The sequence below is a fragment of the Egretta garzetta genome, unplaced genomic scaffold, assembly GCF_000687185.1.
Source record: "Egretta garzetta isolate BGI_Z169 unplaced genomic scaffold, ASM68718v1 scaffold154, whole genome shotgun sequence".
In the NCBI taxonomy this organism is placed as follows: Eukaryota; Metazoa; Chordata; class Aves; order Pelecaniformes; family Ardeidae; genus Egretta; species Egretta garzetta.
This window is the reverse complement of record NW_009259600.1, coordinates 7222526-7241833: the sequence shown is the minus strand read 5'-3', so window position 1 is coordinate 7241833 and position 19308 is coordinate 7222526. Positions and strand designations below refer to the sequence as shown.

General features: G+C 36.5%; 1 protein-coding gene across 1 annotated transcript in view; it reads right to left on the bottom strand.

Annotated features, from left to right (window-relative positions):
- ZFPM2 (zinc finger protein, FOG family member 2) overlaps positions 1–19308 on the bottom strand; it is a 273056-nt gene that overhangs the window by 239465 nt on the left and 14283 nt on the right. The window contains exon 2 of the mRNA XM_035893882.1: positions 8912–9070. Within this exon, the coding sequence (XP_035749775.1) occupies positions 8912–9070 (159 nt within the window). The remainder of the gene's footprint in view (positions 1–8911; positions 9071–19308) is intronic.

The window sequence follows — 19308 nt, the reverse complement described above, 5'->3', positions numbered from 1 at the left end:
TTCAGGAAAGGTCTAGGAATATCCATGTGTTGGTGAGTACCTACATGTGTGCAAGCTGTTAAGTCTCCAAAATAACGGTACAGAAACTATTTGGTTCATATTAAAATCACCACTTTGTTTAACAAAATGACATCTTGACACAATGACATTTCAGCACAGTGATCATGTTAAAAACCAGTGTCAATTATTTCTAACCATTTCAGCTGTGGCACTTTTCTCCTGGGATAAGATATTGCTGTGCTGCAAGATCATCTAGACTGAGTCTGGCCTTCCTCTTCCTCTAAATGTTTGATATGTTCTCATTATCGCACTGTTTGCTTTTTAAGTCCTTTCAAGACAAGGATCACTCATTCAAATGTATTTCCTGCATAACAGTGAAAGTGTTCTCCAAACCATATTCCAGACTTTCTATCTATTAATGAGCCTTATATTTAGTTTTTATTTATAATTTTTAGGGAGCAACTCTTGTGGCACCAGTACTACAAATGAGTACCATTCAGATATACTGGCTACCCAAAAGCTTCTATAGACTTAAAGGAAAAAAAGAAAAAGTCTTGCATCTTTTCAATTTTTCCCCATTAAAACTTCAAATACAAGAACTCTAGTAGACATATTCAAGTAACAATCTGGGGTTCAAACTTACACAGCTCTTGGCACTTGATTGGAAAAACAGCAGCAGCACATTTTTAAAGATATTTAGATGCCTGAAACAAAGACTGTTGCTTAGCATAATTTTAAAAATTGTTTGAATGGGAATTGATAATCCATGAGATTCTAAAACACCCTGCAGTGGAACAGAGAGATGACTTCAGAGGCACTCTAGCAAGTTTCAGACTCTAAGTTTGAAGACTCTTCTGCTAGTTCATATTGCAACTTAATTAATTAACAATTCTGTTTCTTCCTCACTGCAGAAATAAGTCTCTTACAAGAATTCTTCATCCAAAAAATCTCATTTGATAACATGCAGCTGAAATCATCATCACATACACATTCTGTTTTCATGTGATTTCCACACACTGCTACATAATGAGTAGCAATATACTTCTGTTCTTACAAAGTGAAATTTTTATTTACCTTTTTGTAAGCAGTTTGATGTTTTTATTTGAAATAATCAACACTCCAGGTGCTTTGATATCAAAACCAGCCAATTCCCTATCGTTGGAGGTATGTTTCCACATACATGCTGCATTATACATGGTTTCACAGTCTAGATTTCTATGAGTAAAACCCAAGAAAAAGATCTAGCTTCTTTTCCTCTCATCCACAAGAATCTATCCAGCAATAATATTTCTCTTATCAATATTTATCCAAAGATGTCATAAATGTGGCATTTGCTTAATTTATTTTTTCTGATCCTTTGAGACTTAAATTACTGCCAATATCCTCACTGCTAACTTATACAGTGCACAGCCTGTGAGCAACTCTGCTTTTTGGACCCAGGCTGACAACAATTTTTCAGGGAATATCTTAGAACTCTTCAAAAGTATTCAGAATTTTTGTGTCAAGAACACCAAATTAGACAAAAAAAGGCAAAACGGACCTTCATTATAAATAAAATTAGCAACAGATGTATAGTACACATGAACTAAGAACATGTGGTGAAATTTGTCATATGTGCATTTTGTATTTTAAAGAAGATTACCCTTATTAATTTGCAATTCAGATTCTGTCAAATTTGAGCTCAAATTTAAGTCAATCCAAGTTCAAGTTTTGTGACTTTCTAGAAAGGGGACATTACACTACTTGTTGTAACCAAATAATCCCTTTCCTCATAGCTGTGATAGAATTCACAGTTTCATTGTTCTTAAGAAAACCAAAATGTGCTGACTGAAAAGGCTGGAGTTGCTTTGATAAACTGCTTAAAGTTGAGTAAGCTGTTTAAGTGTTTCTCTCACTTTATAATTCTGTACAGTTACAATAACGTTCTCTATTTGGATCTATATATTTACTTCTTGAAACATAGCTTGCTAGTTTCTTTTTGAGATAAGTTTTCTGCTTGATGACCAATTATTTAATTTCTTGATTAAAAGAAGTGTTTGTTTGTCTAACTTAGGTCAAATTTTTATCCCACTAAAGTTGATGTTAATACCGACATGGATTTCAGTTGGACTGAAAATACGGCCCAAGAGGTTTACATACAGGTTAGCAGCAAATAGAAAAGAGTATAGGATAGACAGTCTCACACTTATTATCCTGAAAGCCTTTCCATGCTCTCAAGTGAATGGTGAAAAAAATCACTCCAGCCTTTTCAGATATCTCCTTTTTCTTCTAGCAATAAAACAGGTGGTCCTCTGAGCTCCAGCAACAGGAAAAAATGAGAAAGCATGAGAGGTAAAGCACAAGGCAATCGCTGATGTTCAGAAGAAAAAAGTCTCCTTTCCTCCTGACAGGACCCAGTCTAATACAGACTTAGCACCCTTCGAAGGCTGATATCAGAGAACCCCCTTCCTTTCTTTGTCCATATTCAGCACCTGACAAAAAGCATAGAAGATGCACACGATTCAGCTGTTTCAGCTGAACGGGATACAAATAAATGTACGGGAACCCTCACTCTGGGGAACGTGAGAATCCAACACAGGCTCAGAAACATGCACACAAGTCAGTAAGAGGTAACCATTATGGTTTTGGAAGGAGTAGCAGTGTGAGTTCTTATGCAGATTCTTGTTATCCTAGGAGATGAAAATACATCATCACACGTACATGCCCCTTCCTGTCTCTGCTTGCCAAAAGGAATTAATGTGTCCTTCATTTACTTGGAAAGCCTACATAAAGAAAATGTAATTAATTAAAATAAATACAAAAAAATATTAAAGGAATATGAGCTCCAGGAGAATCGAAGTATTGCCAGGGAAAGATAATGTCAGGCGCAGAGAGGGGGGGTGTCTGGTGCCAAGCAAAGCCGAGGGCTGTGCAATCACCTCTATCAGTGCTCTATCAGTGTCTACACTCCAGCCAAATCCAGAGAAAACAAGGAGTCAAAGATTCAGGTCAATAAGCTTATAGGCGATTTGCACAAACAGCTCCTCCAGCAAGGTAAAAAACAAAGTCATATTGGCTTTTCTTTTTTATTCCTTCTCTTTGAACTCCCTGGTCCAAACACACCCTGGAAATGTCAGTGTTATATGCAAGAATTTAAAGAGCTGAGCTTCTTAATCCCGTTAAGAAATAAGAACAAAGTTGCCTGTAAAGATCTCCTTATTGAGCTCAAAGTGATTATGGTATAGCTGCTTTATGCTGATCCTACTTCCACTTGCTATAGCAAAAGGTAGAAATTTGTCATGAAATCCATTACTGAAAAGGAAGGAAACATTATTGATTAAAAGGTTTCTGGTTAAAAATAAAAAAAAAAAAAGAGAAGTAAAAAAGGCATAAATCTACTTTCTGATCCAGAAACAGAAAATAGCAAGCACATTGTTAGTCATTACATGCCTAACATGAAAGAAGCAAAGAATATTTACACAGATGCACACAGGCATACACATACAAAGTCATACTCCAGAGGAAAAAGGGACACACAGAAATAATTTTCAGGGTGTTAAGAGTTTGGTTGGTATTATAGATGGTAGCATGATAGCTTTGCACATGAAGTATGAAGGAAAAGATTAATGCACAGAAGAACTTAGCTTTGTATATGCTTTTTCTTATATGGAGAATCACACTGCAGCTGTTTCCCTGAATCTCAAGCCTGGCTGCACAATCAGGTCACATGGTTTAACATAAAAAATTCCAGTCCTAAGCTGGTCTGGCAGGCTAGTGACAAAATACTGTACATGAGCAAAAAACGTGGATCAGGTTCTGAGCTCATCCCCACCTGCCCACAGCAGCAGGTATATGCTCTGTATGCAGAAGCCCCTATATTCCCCGAGGTCTTTTCTTTCTGATTTAGAACTGTGTATGAGTTTCAGACAGCACTGGATTCCCCTTATTCCCCCCTTTCACCCACAAATAAAGATAAGCAATGTATCAGGAACTAAAACTGGTCATCAACACTCTGATTTGCTATGGGCATACATAGCGGTTTGGGCTATAGATCCACTGCATCATGAAACAATCAGTCTTCATCCCACCTTATGAATACCTCATATCTTTCTCTCACCAACTGAAGCACAGATAACAGTGGGAAACAGAAGCCATTTGCTTCCCAACCTGCCACCAGTAGTGTTAAGGCCACAGAATCTCCTTCCACTGAGGTAACAGAAGCCATTTGCTTCCCAACCTGCCACCAGGAGTGGAATCTCCTTCCACTGAGGGCTGGTGCCAATGCTGCCTTGTGGTGGAGTTAACTATGGGAAGCCTACATCATGAGGAACAAGCACAGTAGCTGTGCTACAAGCAAAGAATGGGAGAATTCAACAAAATTGTCCTGGAAGGCATGGCAGCAAGAAATGGATATATCGTCTTTCTCTAATTATCAAATATATACATTCCTCCATTTGCCTCTTTCTTCTGGAAACAGTCCCACATTTTCTCTCTTTATTATAGTCCTGCCTCCATTTTCTCCTCTTTCCTCTTTCCTTCTCTGTACACAGCTACTTAACTATCTACTAATCTCAAGTGATCTCTCTCATTGCTCAGGATAACTTTTCCTTTGAAAGTTAATTCCTCATTGAACACTTCTGCTAAGAAGGTCACAAGGAACTATAATTTGTTTGGCCAGTTCCCACCCTTACAAAGTAGACAAGGCTCTTTTTTCTCCTTGCTATTTACAGAGAGGAAGAAGTGTCACCTCCATATAAGTATGGCAAACTTTCTAAGTAACAGATGAGAGGGTTTTTTTTTTTTTTCCTGAGGGTATCTAGGCAGGATGACAGCAATCAGACTAAAAAGCCAATGATAAACTACTTCACAGCCCAAATGAGCTTGATTTAGTACTTTGCTTTTCATCCCATCACCTCCAACTTCCTGGCTTTTGTATTGTTCTGCTGTTTGTGCCCCCTTCTTGTATCTGCCCTCCTGCTTTTATCTGCCCTACCATGCCTCCAGCTCACTTCTCTCTGTTAGCATCACCTCATTTTCTTATTCCTACCTGTAAAAGATAAAAGTTAATCTGTATGTACCATCTCCTCACTTCCATAGTAGGCTTTCAGCCATCTAGTCTATCCCTCTTCTGCATGGGGGACAGGCTACTTTCTCCTTATTCAGACTAAATACTAAATACTGGAGCTTATTTAATAAATCTTCTAGATCTGAGTTTAATCTGAATCAATTTTAATCTGATACAGACTCTGATTCCAGATACCCACTATCTGGACACTAAAAAAAATCTTCAGCAACGGCGGTTCCAGGGTCATACAGGCTTTGTGTGGACAGCATCATCAGATACCCTGTTTATCAGCAGTGCAGAGATTTGTAGTAGCTAAGCATAAACAGCAATTTTCAAAGACCCCAAACTGACAAAATGCAATGCATTATCACCAAGGCTGCCTCCTACAAAATTTTTGGTTTCTACTCCTAAGACTGAGAACAGTGCAGCTTTGTAGTGGAAGAACACTATGACTGTGTTATTATTACTGCTGTTTCCAAAATATTCCCTTTCCCCTAATCTCACTGTCAAAACTGCAAACAAACCAAACTTCTGACATCTATTCTGAGGGTCTTCTAAATTATTCATTCTTGGATGGGAAACTTAAACTTAAACCAATCCTTGGTAAATAGTAGGTTGCTAATTTCCATATTTGCTTTTAATATTTACATGCTTAAACACTGTTCACTTCTTCACTTCTGAGTGTAAGTGAAGACTACATAGGAATAATTATTCACATGTAGCAAAGTTAATTGTGGTTTTGTGGTGTTGCAAAAGTGTGGGTGGGTGGGTGGAATTTTCCAGATTCCTTGTCGTAAAAGCCATTAATGAGCAAAAGGAGAAGGGAAAAATAATAGCCAAAAGTCATAATTTTGAAAACGGGGAAGTTGTAAAATGACATGTAGCTCAATCAATGTGATTAATTTGCTTCACACTTTGCAGAGGCTTTCGCCTTCGCCTTCTAATTCTGGCAACTATTCTGCTGAATCAATCTCACAAACCCAAATTAATAAGGTGGGAATGACAAGTATGGCTTTATAAAGGTTAGATGTTTGCAATTTAGACAATAAGAGACTGTTCTCTGCTTATAATACCATCAGGCAGAGTTTGACAGGAAAATCTCTTCAGTCAAAAAGCCAAAGTTATCATGTTGTGAACCTGTATGTCCTCTACTTTCATTCACCAGAATGAATTGCGAGTTCAGTGAATTTTTGCCTTCAGTGCCGACTTTGGGTAGCTAAAAGCCTCTGGGTTTAGATGATGCTTGCATTTACCTAGCTGGGGAAGTATGCAAAACATACCCTGGGGGAAGCCTCACAGACACCTCCTCCCCAGCAGCTGTTCCATTTGTTGCCCATGTCTCTGGACTGCTGCAGGAAGCCCCACTACTCATTTGTCCGCTCGTTCTGGGTCAGCTAGAAATAAACCTCAGGGGAGGGAAATAAGGAGCCAGGAGAGATGAATATTTATATCCAATAAAATCCCCTTACTTTCTAGAACTTTTAATGGTCTGTGTTAGCAAGAGGAGAATGCAGAGATACCATAAAGGATTCCCATGCCAATGCTGGTATCTTCCAGAAAAAGGAAACCCATTGCATGAGAAAACACAGATCTACACTTATTTTTCTCTCCTTTGAAGATATCTGTGGTTTACAGGCTGATCTTTTAGTTTCAATACTGAAACACTACACAGAAAAAAAAAAGGTTATGGATTAACAGATTCATGACAAAAATAATGTGACTTAGTCTCACATAATATTTGCTATGTAATACAGTAACAAACTCTTCCAGTAAGAAAAGGGTACAAAATGTATTTGCTTTCCAGATTGGTTTTGTCTTCTTGGGTTTTATCCTCAGAAAACCATACGTGGCCTCATGCTAACGACACTTAAGTTGTGACACTGACGAAGCAGGACATTCAACAGAAGTTGAGATGTTAATAAAAAACAATACATTTCTAGTTTCTCATTCCATCCTTTTCCAGGGATATTCTCAACTTACTTCAAAGTGGGACTTTCTGTCACACTGCCTCAGCTGGAAGTAGATTAGGGGGTTTATGTTCCCCTTCATCCTCAGAAATTTCCTTTTCAACTTTTCTTCTGCAGCAGTTGCAGTGGATAGGTTTAAGATTCTTTTATAACTACACCACTGTTGGAAAAAGAACTGCTGGGGAGCCAAAAGGTATTCAGCTTGAAGAATCAGCAGATGTTCTTAATAAAACATGTGATAATCAAGATTCAGATTTAAATGTATTCCCATTTAATTCCTGATCTTGTCTAATACAATGGCCTGGATTCAGTGGTTCCCCTGAAAGATGTGTTCATTAAAGAGAAGTGCCAAATAACTTGAAATTCAACATGAATTTGCAATATTGATTGCTATAAACAAACAAAAAAAAATCCTATATTCTTTTCTGAATTTCATCCAGTGGTATTTCCATTCGTGGGCTCTGGAAATGCATCAAGAAATACAGAGAAATAACTAAATCAAATTGATATGAACTGATAGTGGAGCATAGTCTTCCATTGCTGACAGAAGGAACTCGAGACGCTCATGTAGCAATTACGCAAATAGTGGTTTAAATAATTATTTAGTAATGCCAGTAACAGGAACGGTACTTTTTTTCAGCTAAGGAAAATGGTGTCTGAGAGACCTGTGAACCAGTGAACGCACAGTAATTGTAGTATTCATTTATGGCACAGTTATAATAGCACTTAACTCCCCCTGTTTGTAAAGCATTTCCATTCATAATGTGGTCTCCCTTCTTCCACGGCAAGATTTGTAGCAGCTGAACTCTAAACTATTGACTAGACTGTTTTGATGTCTTAGGATGGCTTATTAAGTATCAAGAACCTGTAGCACAAAAAGTAATTTTTCCAAAAGTTTGTAAGCTACATAGAGGACACATAGAAAATACATTTTCATGCCTTCCCCACTGATCACTGAAGACTCTGTAGGGAAGACTAATACTCTGCAGTCATAACATTTCACTATTCAAACAGATTTATTCTTCTTTGTCCAAGACAGATGAAAATAATACAAAAAGAGAAGCATATCAAGCTATCATGAGAAAATGTATGTCAATATCTGAGAAAGAACGGAAAGACAGAGCAATCATCGATATCCAAACACCTGAAGGGGTTGTGGACTAACAGAAGAACATCACCACAACAATTCCAGCTATTTGATAGGCATCCTTACCTGCAGAAGACAAACAATAAAGCAATCAAGTGGAAATCTGTCAGGAATAAGGTTAAACCAATGTTCTAAATAATAGTACATGATAGTGCACTTTTTCTGTCAGCTGAATGGGAAACAGCACAACCTTGCAGACTGAACACTGGGTAAGAATGAACTGGCATAGCTTATGCTAAAACACCTCTATCTTCAATAATTTGGAAGTAACGAAGGCATCAAATAAGCATCTGCAACTTTAAAAGTTATCCTTTCAAAAATCACTAGTTTTCTACCATGCATAATAAGTTCTATAATAAGCTCTATTTTAATCCTAGAATCTACAGACACAATCTGTTTTTCTAGCAATGTTTCCTAGGCAAAGAAGCAATGAACAGACATGCTGCATTGCTAGCTTCGGATCTGATAATAATTGACTTCTGAGGCCTGTTCTCTACAGTTAAATACGTAGAAAATAACATTCTTGGAGGAAAACATTAAAGGCAAGACGATTCACCTCCCTGAAAAGTATATCTTCCAACACATCTAAATATTCACCCCTCACCAGACTTAACTCCACAAGTCACTCATTGCCCTATTTTTAAGGTACTATATTAATAGGATTTATTGTACATTTTAAACCAAAAAAATCTTATTGACCAATTGGCCACAGTTTGGCCAGTATTCCCTCAAGAGGTGGGCTACAACGATTACCTTTATTACAAAAGTATTCCACTTCTTCACAGCTCAGATTTTCAGGCTCAAACTCTGCAGAAAAGCTTTCCTCCAATGGAAAGTCTTCTTTTGAGATAGTATCATTTTCCTCAGACAGGCACTCTTCTTCTTCATCCTCAATGGCATCCTCAAGGGGCCCTTTAAAAAGAATCAGGAACACTGTGGCAAAACCATCTAACAGGACAACGTGAAATAAAGCCTTAGTGAACTTATAACTGGAGGTCTTTAGCTAGTTTTTCCTTCCACGGCTGTGTTCAGCATTTATTAGAATTGGACAAATAATATTTTATGGAAATCAAAATTGAAAGTGACTGTTTTCCTGACGGTTTCAAATCAGAATATGCAAAGTGTTATTAATAATATGTATTAATAATACTTGCACACGGGGTTTTTTTTAATTATTCATCAGGTTCTAGTATTAAACGTAGACAGTTTTAACAATGGAAATCAAAGCTACAATTCTAAATCCACGTAAACAGTGAAGAGCCTTCTCTTGTTTGTTAGTCATTGGTTTTTTTATGATGAATTACAGTGCTTAACAGGGTCCCTTTACTGGCTTAATTTCTCTTGTTAACAGTACTGATGACAGTGTATTAATACAAAGGTATTGACAGTAGAAACTTCAGCTTATTCTGCCATTTTGCTTCAACTAGCACCTGACGGTAGCTGTGATCATTCATTTGCCAGACTCTTAAAGAGACTCCCAGTCAATGGATGGGACTCAGACACACTATCACTTCATTTCCCAGAGGCCAGCCAACCATCATGGTAAACTACTAGCCAAAGGCTACAGAAACATAAGCCAGTTACAGAAGTGGGACACAAGTCTGACTTTGAAATGGCAGCCTGAGGTCTTTGATTCTTCTTCTAGTTACCCAGACATACTACTGCTACCGATCTTCTTGAAGAGCCAGACCCTGACAGATCTATAATGCATAACAGCCAGGTTACCAATTGGAACGTACTAAAAAATTAAAATTTCTTCTTTCTTATATATACATGCTTCACAATCATTGGTTAATAGTAACTATTTGCTAAAGACATCTCTTGTGCAGGTGTCGAAATTTACCCTAGATTTAAATAGAGATTTGAAATAACTGAACATATTTTAATTTAACTAAGATTTTATTAAATGTCAGTATGTTTCAAAATCCATCTTAAGACTGGATTTCAAAAGAGAGATTTCATTATACATGGTTGATGTTTGAAAAAAATTACATATTTCACTCTCCAATGAAAGCACAGCCTCATTTATAATTGACTGAGTATTTCTTCCTTGAAATGAAAGCTAGCTAGCTAATGAAAAAAAATGTAATTTCTATTTATATGATAGTTTTCCAGTATTAAATACAGTACTCCTATATAATGTATCATGCTGAGATACAATACATAAATGATTCTGTTGCATTCGATGAAAAGGGATAAATTTTTAAAAGAAATCAAATATTGACTACACTCTAATTTTATGTAATTTATTATGAACCAGTGACTACCTACATTTATTAAAACAGCAAAATTCACTTTAGGCTAGGTTGTGTAATTCTTGCTTCAGAGGAATATGATGGTTAGTTTTTATTGAAATTGATTGAGATTCCCAGCTGGGATTCCATAAATTAATATAGCTTACTATCTTTCATGGAAATATGACTATTTGTGCCAGCTGAGAATCTGACCAAATTAACCCACTTTTGTGGGCACATACTCACCAACACTAGCTGCCATTCAACAATATATCTCCTGAAATAAGAGGCTATTATTATGACTGAAGAAATAAAGATTCCCACTACCAAAGTATCCATTACTGTTAATTGCACCTTCTAGCCATGTTGGGAAAAAATCCAGCAACTGCATATGCACAGGGAATAAAGAGTGGGAATCACACTGTATGAAACAGAGAACAAAGCACTAGCACACACTGGAGCAGTGCACTGCAGCTACACACGGTCAGTTTGGGTACCTTATGTGTGTCCAGTTGCATGGCAGAAATGAAAGCACAAGCAGTTCTGCACAAACTGTTCAAAAAATACCTTTCAGATTTCATATTATTAACACATGACATTGTCTGTAGAGCCATTTATCAGTGTGTACTCCTGGTAAATAAACTAGGAAAGAAAACCACAACGAAACAAAAAATATGCTATTTTAGGGAAATGTCAATTTCTGCCACATATAAAGATGGACAAATACCATGTTTTGCATAATTTCAAAAGCAGCCATAAGCCTTTAATAAATTTTCCAAATATTTTAAATTTGGGGGAAAAAATGCTGGCTCTTTGTCATCTGACTTTTTCAGTAAGTGTCTTGCAAAATACAGCAATATACCTGCAAATAATCCAATTGGCATGTGTACATGACATTTAGGTCTGTTGCTAGTTGTTAAACCAGTTTGTTTGATCAGGTCACTAATAATCACTGTACGTTAATTAAGAAAAGAATAGAAGTGCAGTTGGTGTGTTTTCATTTGCAGCAGTTACGGAAACACCACCTTACAATTTCCATTGACACTGTTTCCAAGAAGACCGAAGGAAAACAACGTATGCACCAGCTCCACAGCGCAGGTTCAAATCCCTGTCATTTTGAGGGTTTATTTTTTAAACAAATCTCAGACTAAAAAAAATAATTCTTGACAAATGCTTCCACAGGTAAATCCTACAGATTAACAGGTATGTAACATTTCCTAAAGTTACATGTCCAAACACTTGAAAACATAAATGTAAATGTTGTCACATCCAAACGAGATCAGAGGTATGCATGCATCTACACTGGGTTTTGCTTTGTTTATGCCAACCCACATATGAAAACTAGTGATGTTTATCCAGTCTCATATGGGCACACATCAGAGCTTTACATAACAGTTCACCTCAGAGGCTGACATCAGACATTGCACTCCAAAAAAACAGCATGACTTTTGTTGAAATCAAGGGAACAGTGCATAAATATTTTTCTATGTTTCATGCTGCTGCTTCCTTGTCTAATTCACCCATCTACAACCTGATCCTTGAGACAAATTCTGTCTTATTCATGTTGAGTCGTCTTTTATTTTTTAAATGTTCAAACACATTCAGCTCACGCCCAAAGCTATAAACTGATTATTTTAACTGGTAACTTTAACTAAAGAGTAAGGCATTGTTCAACATGAGTAAGGCCAGCCCACAAGAATAACAGCAAAATTAAGTATTTCTTGGCTGATAGTTTCATGTAAACTGAATATTGATGCCTGATTTCTGTGGCTGTTTTTAATTATCACTCAAACATAGAGTGGGTTAAAGAAAACAGTAAAATCAAAAGCCACTTACTAGTAAGTATAAGCAGATTAAACTCTCTATTCTTGACTACTCCATCTAATTACTTGGACATAAATAGACAATGAATAAAAATAAATGTTCAGAATCTCACAATAAAGATTGTATGCAATTATGTATTCTTGACTAATTCAAATACACAAACTCTGCAAATTTATGTTTGCCTCATTCGGCCACGTGCTTCCATCAACCTCCTCCCGCTATCAGTAAATCAAGTCAGGTAGAGAACTAAGAACTTATCTGGTTCAAAAACATATAGGTCTGTTTTCAAAGTTTACTAGCTCCTCTATCTAGGGTCAACCTACACAGCATCTACTCACCTTCTTCCCCGACTTAAAATATTTAAAAATACAGAGTCATATAGACAAAAATAAATAACCCTTTAAAAATAATAGTTTCTTTCAATTGTTTCCTCTGACAGTGATTTTTTCCCCCTAGTTGTTATTATGTTGATATTACCTTCAACAGTCTGAATAAAGCTTAATCAGTTACTTTAGTACTATACTTCACCTTCTGCATTTCTTTTACATTTTTGATTCAGTTTAATAGTATTACACCCATTACTTATACTGATCATGTTACTAAGCACCTGTGGCACATGTGCTATGCCTGATTTTATTTCAACTGGAACAGGGTCAAGGTCCCATCCCTGTTCTGCCGAACAATGCTTTTCAATAACTGCTGATTAAGTGTGACATTACCAACAACTGCCATAATGACACAGCAATGCAAATCCAAGTAATTCCTACTACTGAAATTCATCTGAGTGTCACAGGATCTGACAGTAAACAGCTCTGAGATATGATTAGACTCAAATAAAACAGTAAAATTTAAAACTGCAATAGTTTAAGAATAGTTAATTCCAGAGAGATAGTCTAGATCTTTGTCTTCTCATTTCAGCAATTCTTTTCCTATTAGCACTTTGTAAAAGAATGTGATGTAATCTAAGGAGAGGTGATTCTGAAGTGCTTCCGATTAGCTATATGATAAACAGTCAAGAATTCCCAAATGCACTCGGTAAAAACTCAATTTCTAATCTTAAATGGGGGTACTGAAGGCAAATGAAGTCTCCATTACTTTGTTCTATATTTTTCATGTAGCCCTGAAAAAACTATTTCCTTTATAAAAAAAAAGTAGCTACTTGTCTTGTACACAACACAGAAGATTTTGAGGGGTTTGGTAGTTTACTTATTCACTTGGTACTTACTCTATTTTGTAAATATTTATTGATAAAACTCAAATATTTCTTTCAAATAACATAGATAAACAAGAGGCAGCAGAAAACAGTATAATTAGTGACAGCAACGAAGGAGTGAATGTGGCAGAAACCTGTATGGCTTAGTGGACACAGTAGTCCACTTTGAAAAATCACCACATATAATTTGATACAAATAACAATATCTACTGAGGAGAGGCCGACAAGTGAGCTGCATGTGCCTTCATGGAGAAAATTACTTCTGATTGAGGCCACTTGGCAGCACAGTGTGGGGAAATCAGAACTGTGCTCCCTAATTTGTACCAGATTTACAGACACTCAAGCACATATTTTTTAGCACTATTAACATATTAAATGCTAAAAAAATAAGTAAGTCTTTCTCAAATACTTCTATACTTCAATATAAATGCCAACGTATAGATACAAACACACAAAGATAGCTAGCTAAGTGGCAATCTTTACACAGTGAGTAACAGATGCTACCTCAACACTTGAAAGGATAGGCCACATTTAGCAAAACAAAACCAACACTGTAAGAATTTTAATAACATGGTACATTGTGAGAGTGAACCACCAAAAAAGATTTTGCATTCACTTAATAAAAGATGTTTTTGCTACAATAAACACTCCTCTGAACACAAATTCGAGCATTGGACCCCTTGAGCATGCTAGTCTTGACACAGCAATGCACAACTCCAGTTTTATGGTACTGTAACCGTAATGAAATAATTGAAATTCAGTAACATTAAACTGGGTAAGTTCTGTAATCATTTCTCACAGTCAAATTCATCAGACTTCTCCCTAAATGAAACCACTTAAATGCACACTCAAATTCAGCATATGCTTATATGCTTTTCTGTCCAGTGCTTTGCACTTAAAATGTATGTATCCTACAGTGGGAAAGTATCATTGAAATAATTATCTCATGAAAATGTTAAGTGGTTAGCTTCCTTCCCACCTACCGATATTCTCCTACATTCCCAGAGCAGCAACATAAATCAGTGCTCTTAACAAATTAAGAATGCTTCAGAAAGCCTACAGTACTTGACAGTGAGTGGCTGGGGAGAGGTTAATGAGTATAATTAGTAGTAGTAGCATTAAATAATAACAATGCCGATAAATCAGAGAGGCCTGAAATTCACTGGATCAACATCATGCATTTTGCATGTTCTGTGTGATCCATCCAGTATTTCCTAGGAAAACATGCTGCTGTACACAGATTATCCTTAGCCTATGGTAAAACCTAGGTATGTGATGCTCTCCGATTACAACCAGAGGGAAAGGTTTCAGAAAAAGCAATCCATTTGCACCCTGTTTCAAGAAGAACATTTTCTTCTAAATAGAAACAACTACATAAGAAGGTAAGCACTTTATATTGATTCACATGTGGAAGACACACAGGGAACTTTTTTCCTAAAAATTCGGTCAGGAACATTAAAAAGAGGGTTCAACTTACTGCACTTTGAATACAGTATTGGGAGTGGAGACACCACATGGTAGTTCAGAGTTCACTCCCTCCTGGGAAGATTCTATACAAGACTTCTTAGCTACTTCTTCAGTTAACTCAAAGGGGTGGTTGTTTCCAACCACTGTGCTTTTACAGCAGCCTGGAGAGATGTTTAAAAGCGATCTGAACAACCCAACAGAAAAGATCCAGCTTCTCCTTCTTTTGGGGAAGGGATTTTTACAAGACACTGCTATAAAATATACTCCCAAAGTTTTTCACTAGGAAGATGTCTTTCTCTTGGGTTTTGTAGAATTTTTTTTTAATTGTCCTGACTCAAATATGACATAGCCTTTATGTTCAACCAGGGTGAAGACATGGACTGATAAAATACAGGAGACTAATATGTGCTGTAGCAATCAGCATAAATTTTCAGTTTCTATTGAGCACTAGGACTGCCAGAAACTGTTCAATACCAAGACTCTCAATATTCTCCTGAGAAGGAGAACCTCCAGCTAGAAGCATCTAGACGAATCACAGAAATGGAAGTACACATCTGCAGCTACCATCATAGATGATAATTAGTAATAGAAGTTTTCCTCCTGAACTAGTTGCTTCCCTCACCCCAACAACCTGACCCCATGACTGTCCACACTACTTCTCTCTCTTGGCTTCTAGTTAATAGTGATCTCCATTTTTAATTTTCATCCTAAAAAATACTGCCTCTCCCTCCCTCCCCATGAGAACTAAAAATATTTTAATCATATAATTCCATGAAAATATAGAGAAAGGGCCAAGCCAAGTGCCTAAATACTCTTCTGTTTGACAGTAGATGGCAATGCCTAATCTTGACAGACTGACCACTGCAGGAACAGAATAAAAAATAAGCATGCTGTTGGCAGTAGGTGACTGAAGAGCAAACTGGGAAATCTGTTTAGAAAAAAAAATTGAATATACTTAAGCTCAATACTTGTCAAACAAACCACTCCCACTTCTAATGAAATCCCTCCCTCTTCAGTCTACTGAGTTTTCTATTTAGCTTAGCAAAGTTATTTCTGTAATTCCTGTTACTTTTTTATAGCTATACTAATAAGACGCAATGCTACGTGTGCACATTGAACCTCTCCAGTCTGCTATGTAAACTGGCTGAACTTCAGAAGTACTGACCAGATGTAAAGATTGCACCAATTTGTGAGTGACTCCTTCCATCTTCATTGTGGCACCCAAGCAGAATGAACCATTTCTCACTTTCAGACTGGGAGAAACTTTATGACCATGATTTAACGATCAACTTAACAGAAAAAGGAATGGAAAAGAGCTGCTCTTTGACACTGTAAATCCACACCAACGTGATGTAATTGAGCTTAAAAGCAAGAATAAAGTATAAAAGCATATTTCTGTAGACAAAAAAGAAAAAAAAAAAAGGAGTTACTTCTAAACGTGTAAGTTCTTCCTGCAGCACTCACTTTTAACATAAGTTGCATCAGGGGATCTGGTAGGAAGGAAACATTTTTATTAATTTTCCCCTTATCTGCAAGAAGAATGCTGATTTTTTTTTTTTTTCATTTACGTTCCTTGCCTGCAGGTAGCAGACCAAGAAAATCATATAGCAGAAATTTTTCCTTTTGATTAATTTCTTTCCATGTGTTATGTTATTTCTTATATATAATTGATTTCAGGTTTTGCTCGTAGCTGTACATCTTTTTTATATCTGTACCTACTGCCTTCCTTCAATCAAGAAAGTTGAAGGAAATTACCTGAATTTTGTTAAGTTTATTAAAAAAAGAGCTCTGTGAATATTTAAATTGAGTTTTGAAATGCTAATACAAGAAAGATATTAGAGAATTTTAATAGTAGGTTCAATTTGACCCACAGACTATTGTAGAAAGGGTCAAATTTTATTCAAATTATTTCTTTACAGCAAAAAATATGAACCCTTTGATTTTATAAAAGTAGATTAATATTCTTCACTGCTAGGTCTTTTGGCACTTCGGTGCATGACAGCATTAACTGTGCTTGTATATAAACTTTTCAAAGACCTTTAAATGTTCCAGTAATTTGGAACTTCACTTTCATTTATCCTCTTGTCTTTTCTCTCACCATTATCGAAGAGGCCATAACAAAACTGACAGTGCCTGTAGTCAGTTTGCCAAGGCCAGAATATTTCCAATCAACAAAAGTGAAATGATTAAAAAGTGACCATTCAAAACATGCTTAGGAAGACATTAATTTCAGAAAATAGTAAGCATGTGTACTGCTAATGCTGAAGTTTCATTTGCATGGGAAAAAAAAGAAAAAAGACGTGCATGGGATATGAGCTGCAAAGACCTTTCCAGTTAAATGTCAGACCTCAGTTTTCAGCTCATGCTGAAATACAGGTTTGGTCCTCCAATACCCTCATCCATGAAAGAGTCATGGCAATTCTTTTGCTGCTGGGGCTCTGTTTTGCAAGGTGCACCTTGTTTGGCTCATAGAAGTCAGAAAGGATATATCTATCCTGCAGATGGACCTGGGGGTTTATCTCTTTTACCTCAACATCAGCACAGAGAGAATATGAAAAAAAGGCAAGTGGTGTGTGTACACAATGTGTACAGGCAAAATGAATCATGAAAGTTCATACTCATTTACCAAATGAAGAGTATGATGTTTTGCCAAAGAACGGAAATTGTTTTGAAATACAAGTGTTATGAAAAGCACTTACAGAATCTTCCTCTCCTCGAATCTTCCCACCTGCTGGCAAAGTGTTGCTGCACTATAAAACCCTCAAGAGATCTTTCTACGTGTGTCTCTAAATGCCATAAGGAATAATGTTGGTTTTTTTTCTTTTTTTTTTAAATATACAATGACAGTGACAGTACAAAAGATTTAATAGTTGCAACTTCATTCTGGATTTCCTGCTCCCAGGAATAAAGGTCAGTGGAATTTTTCATAGTGACTTCCTTGGTACTATGATGCCAATGTGACTGCAAAACTGGTAGCAGTGAAAGCTATGAATTCAGAGGCAACTTAACTGATCCCATGCCACTCCATGAAAATAAAACCTACAAAGTGTGTTTCAATACTATAAAGAATGAAACAGAAGGTTATCCGGATCTCCTAGAATTAGAAACATTGTTCTGGCCTCTGACAAAAAGCGATAGTAGAAGTTTCATCTTGGGAAGCACTTCTTAAAAAAGTATTATGATGTATTTATATAATTTGGAAAAATAACAGAAATAACAGTATCTGTTCTTGTTCTAGGGTAAAGTGGGTAATTGAAATACAGAAAGTGATTTAAGCTAGAAAAGAAGAAGGAAGAGGCTTTTGCACTGGCACTTTTATTTAGAACAAGCATTGCGCTACTATATTAGAGAGCAAGAAAACAGAAATATTCACAAAAACAAACAAACAAAACAAAACAAAACCAAAAAACCTAAATCATTAACTACTTTCCCACATGATAGATTTCAAAAAGTTGATTCCAGTTGAAACCAATTTTGAAAACTATTAACAAGTGCTAACAATGACAAAAGTAATTTCATGAACTGCATCACCAATTGTTCTAGCCCTGTTCCTCCTTCTACTGTCCCATAATGATCATCCATTTACCAATTTAATCAGCCACACTTGCAGCCTCTGAAATGGACAATGGAGTCCTCTCTGAAACTGCTCGTTGTTAGAAGGTGGCATCTCAGTCAAGATCGTAAATTCCTATACACTCTAGATCATAGCAAAAGAAATTGGAAGGATCAAATTTTCCCCGAGATCTTGTCGAACACAAGATATCAAATGAGAAGACTTATTGTCTGTCTTAGCTGTCTTAATTCTACCTACAGTCATAACAGCTTCACAGCACATGCTCCACAGCAGATGCTGTTCTGTGTATTTCTGGTGGTATGAGAAGAGGAAGAGAAGAACAGAGGTGATAGGATGCGTATTCTGACTGAACACCCTACTAAAATCACAGCAGCAACACAGAACTACCCTAGTACCACGGTGCACCAATTTTCCTGAAGGGAATTTTTAACTAAAGCCTACAAAGCAAACAGGAGGTTTTGCATAAAGCTCTCAGAGATGGATCTGTGATGCCTGTAGATAATTTTGCAATGGTAGTTTATCAGTAGTTTTATTAAATGTAACATAGAGCAAACAAGGAAAATTTCCTGTTTGCTTATACAGAAATATTATCCCTGAAGCATTTTTCCCTGCATTACGGTATGTTTTACAGTTTTTAAACCCATCATTTATTTCTGTATGATTCATATCTGCTAACTTTTACAAAACAATTTTTGAAACTACTGGCAATCTAATTTGAAATACTGGCTATGTAACTTACCCCACGATACATGGCTAACATTGATGCAAATATTATCCAGTCCAGTGGATTGTTTCAGCTAGATAAGTATGAAAATAATGTTTAAATTTACAGGTTTAA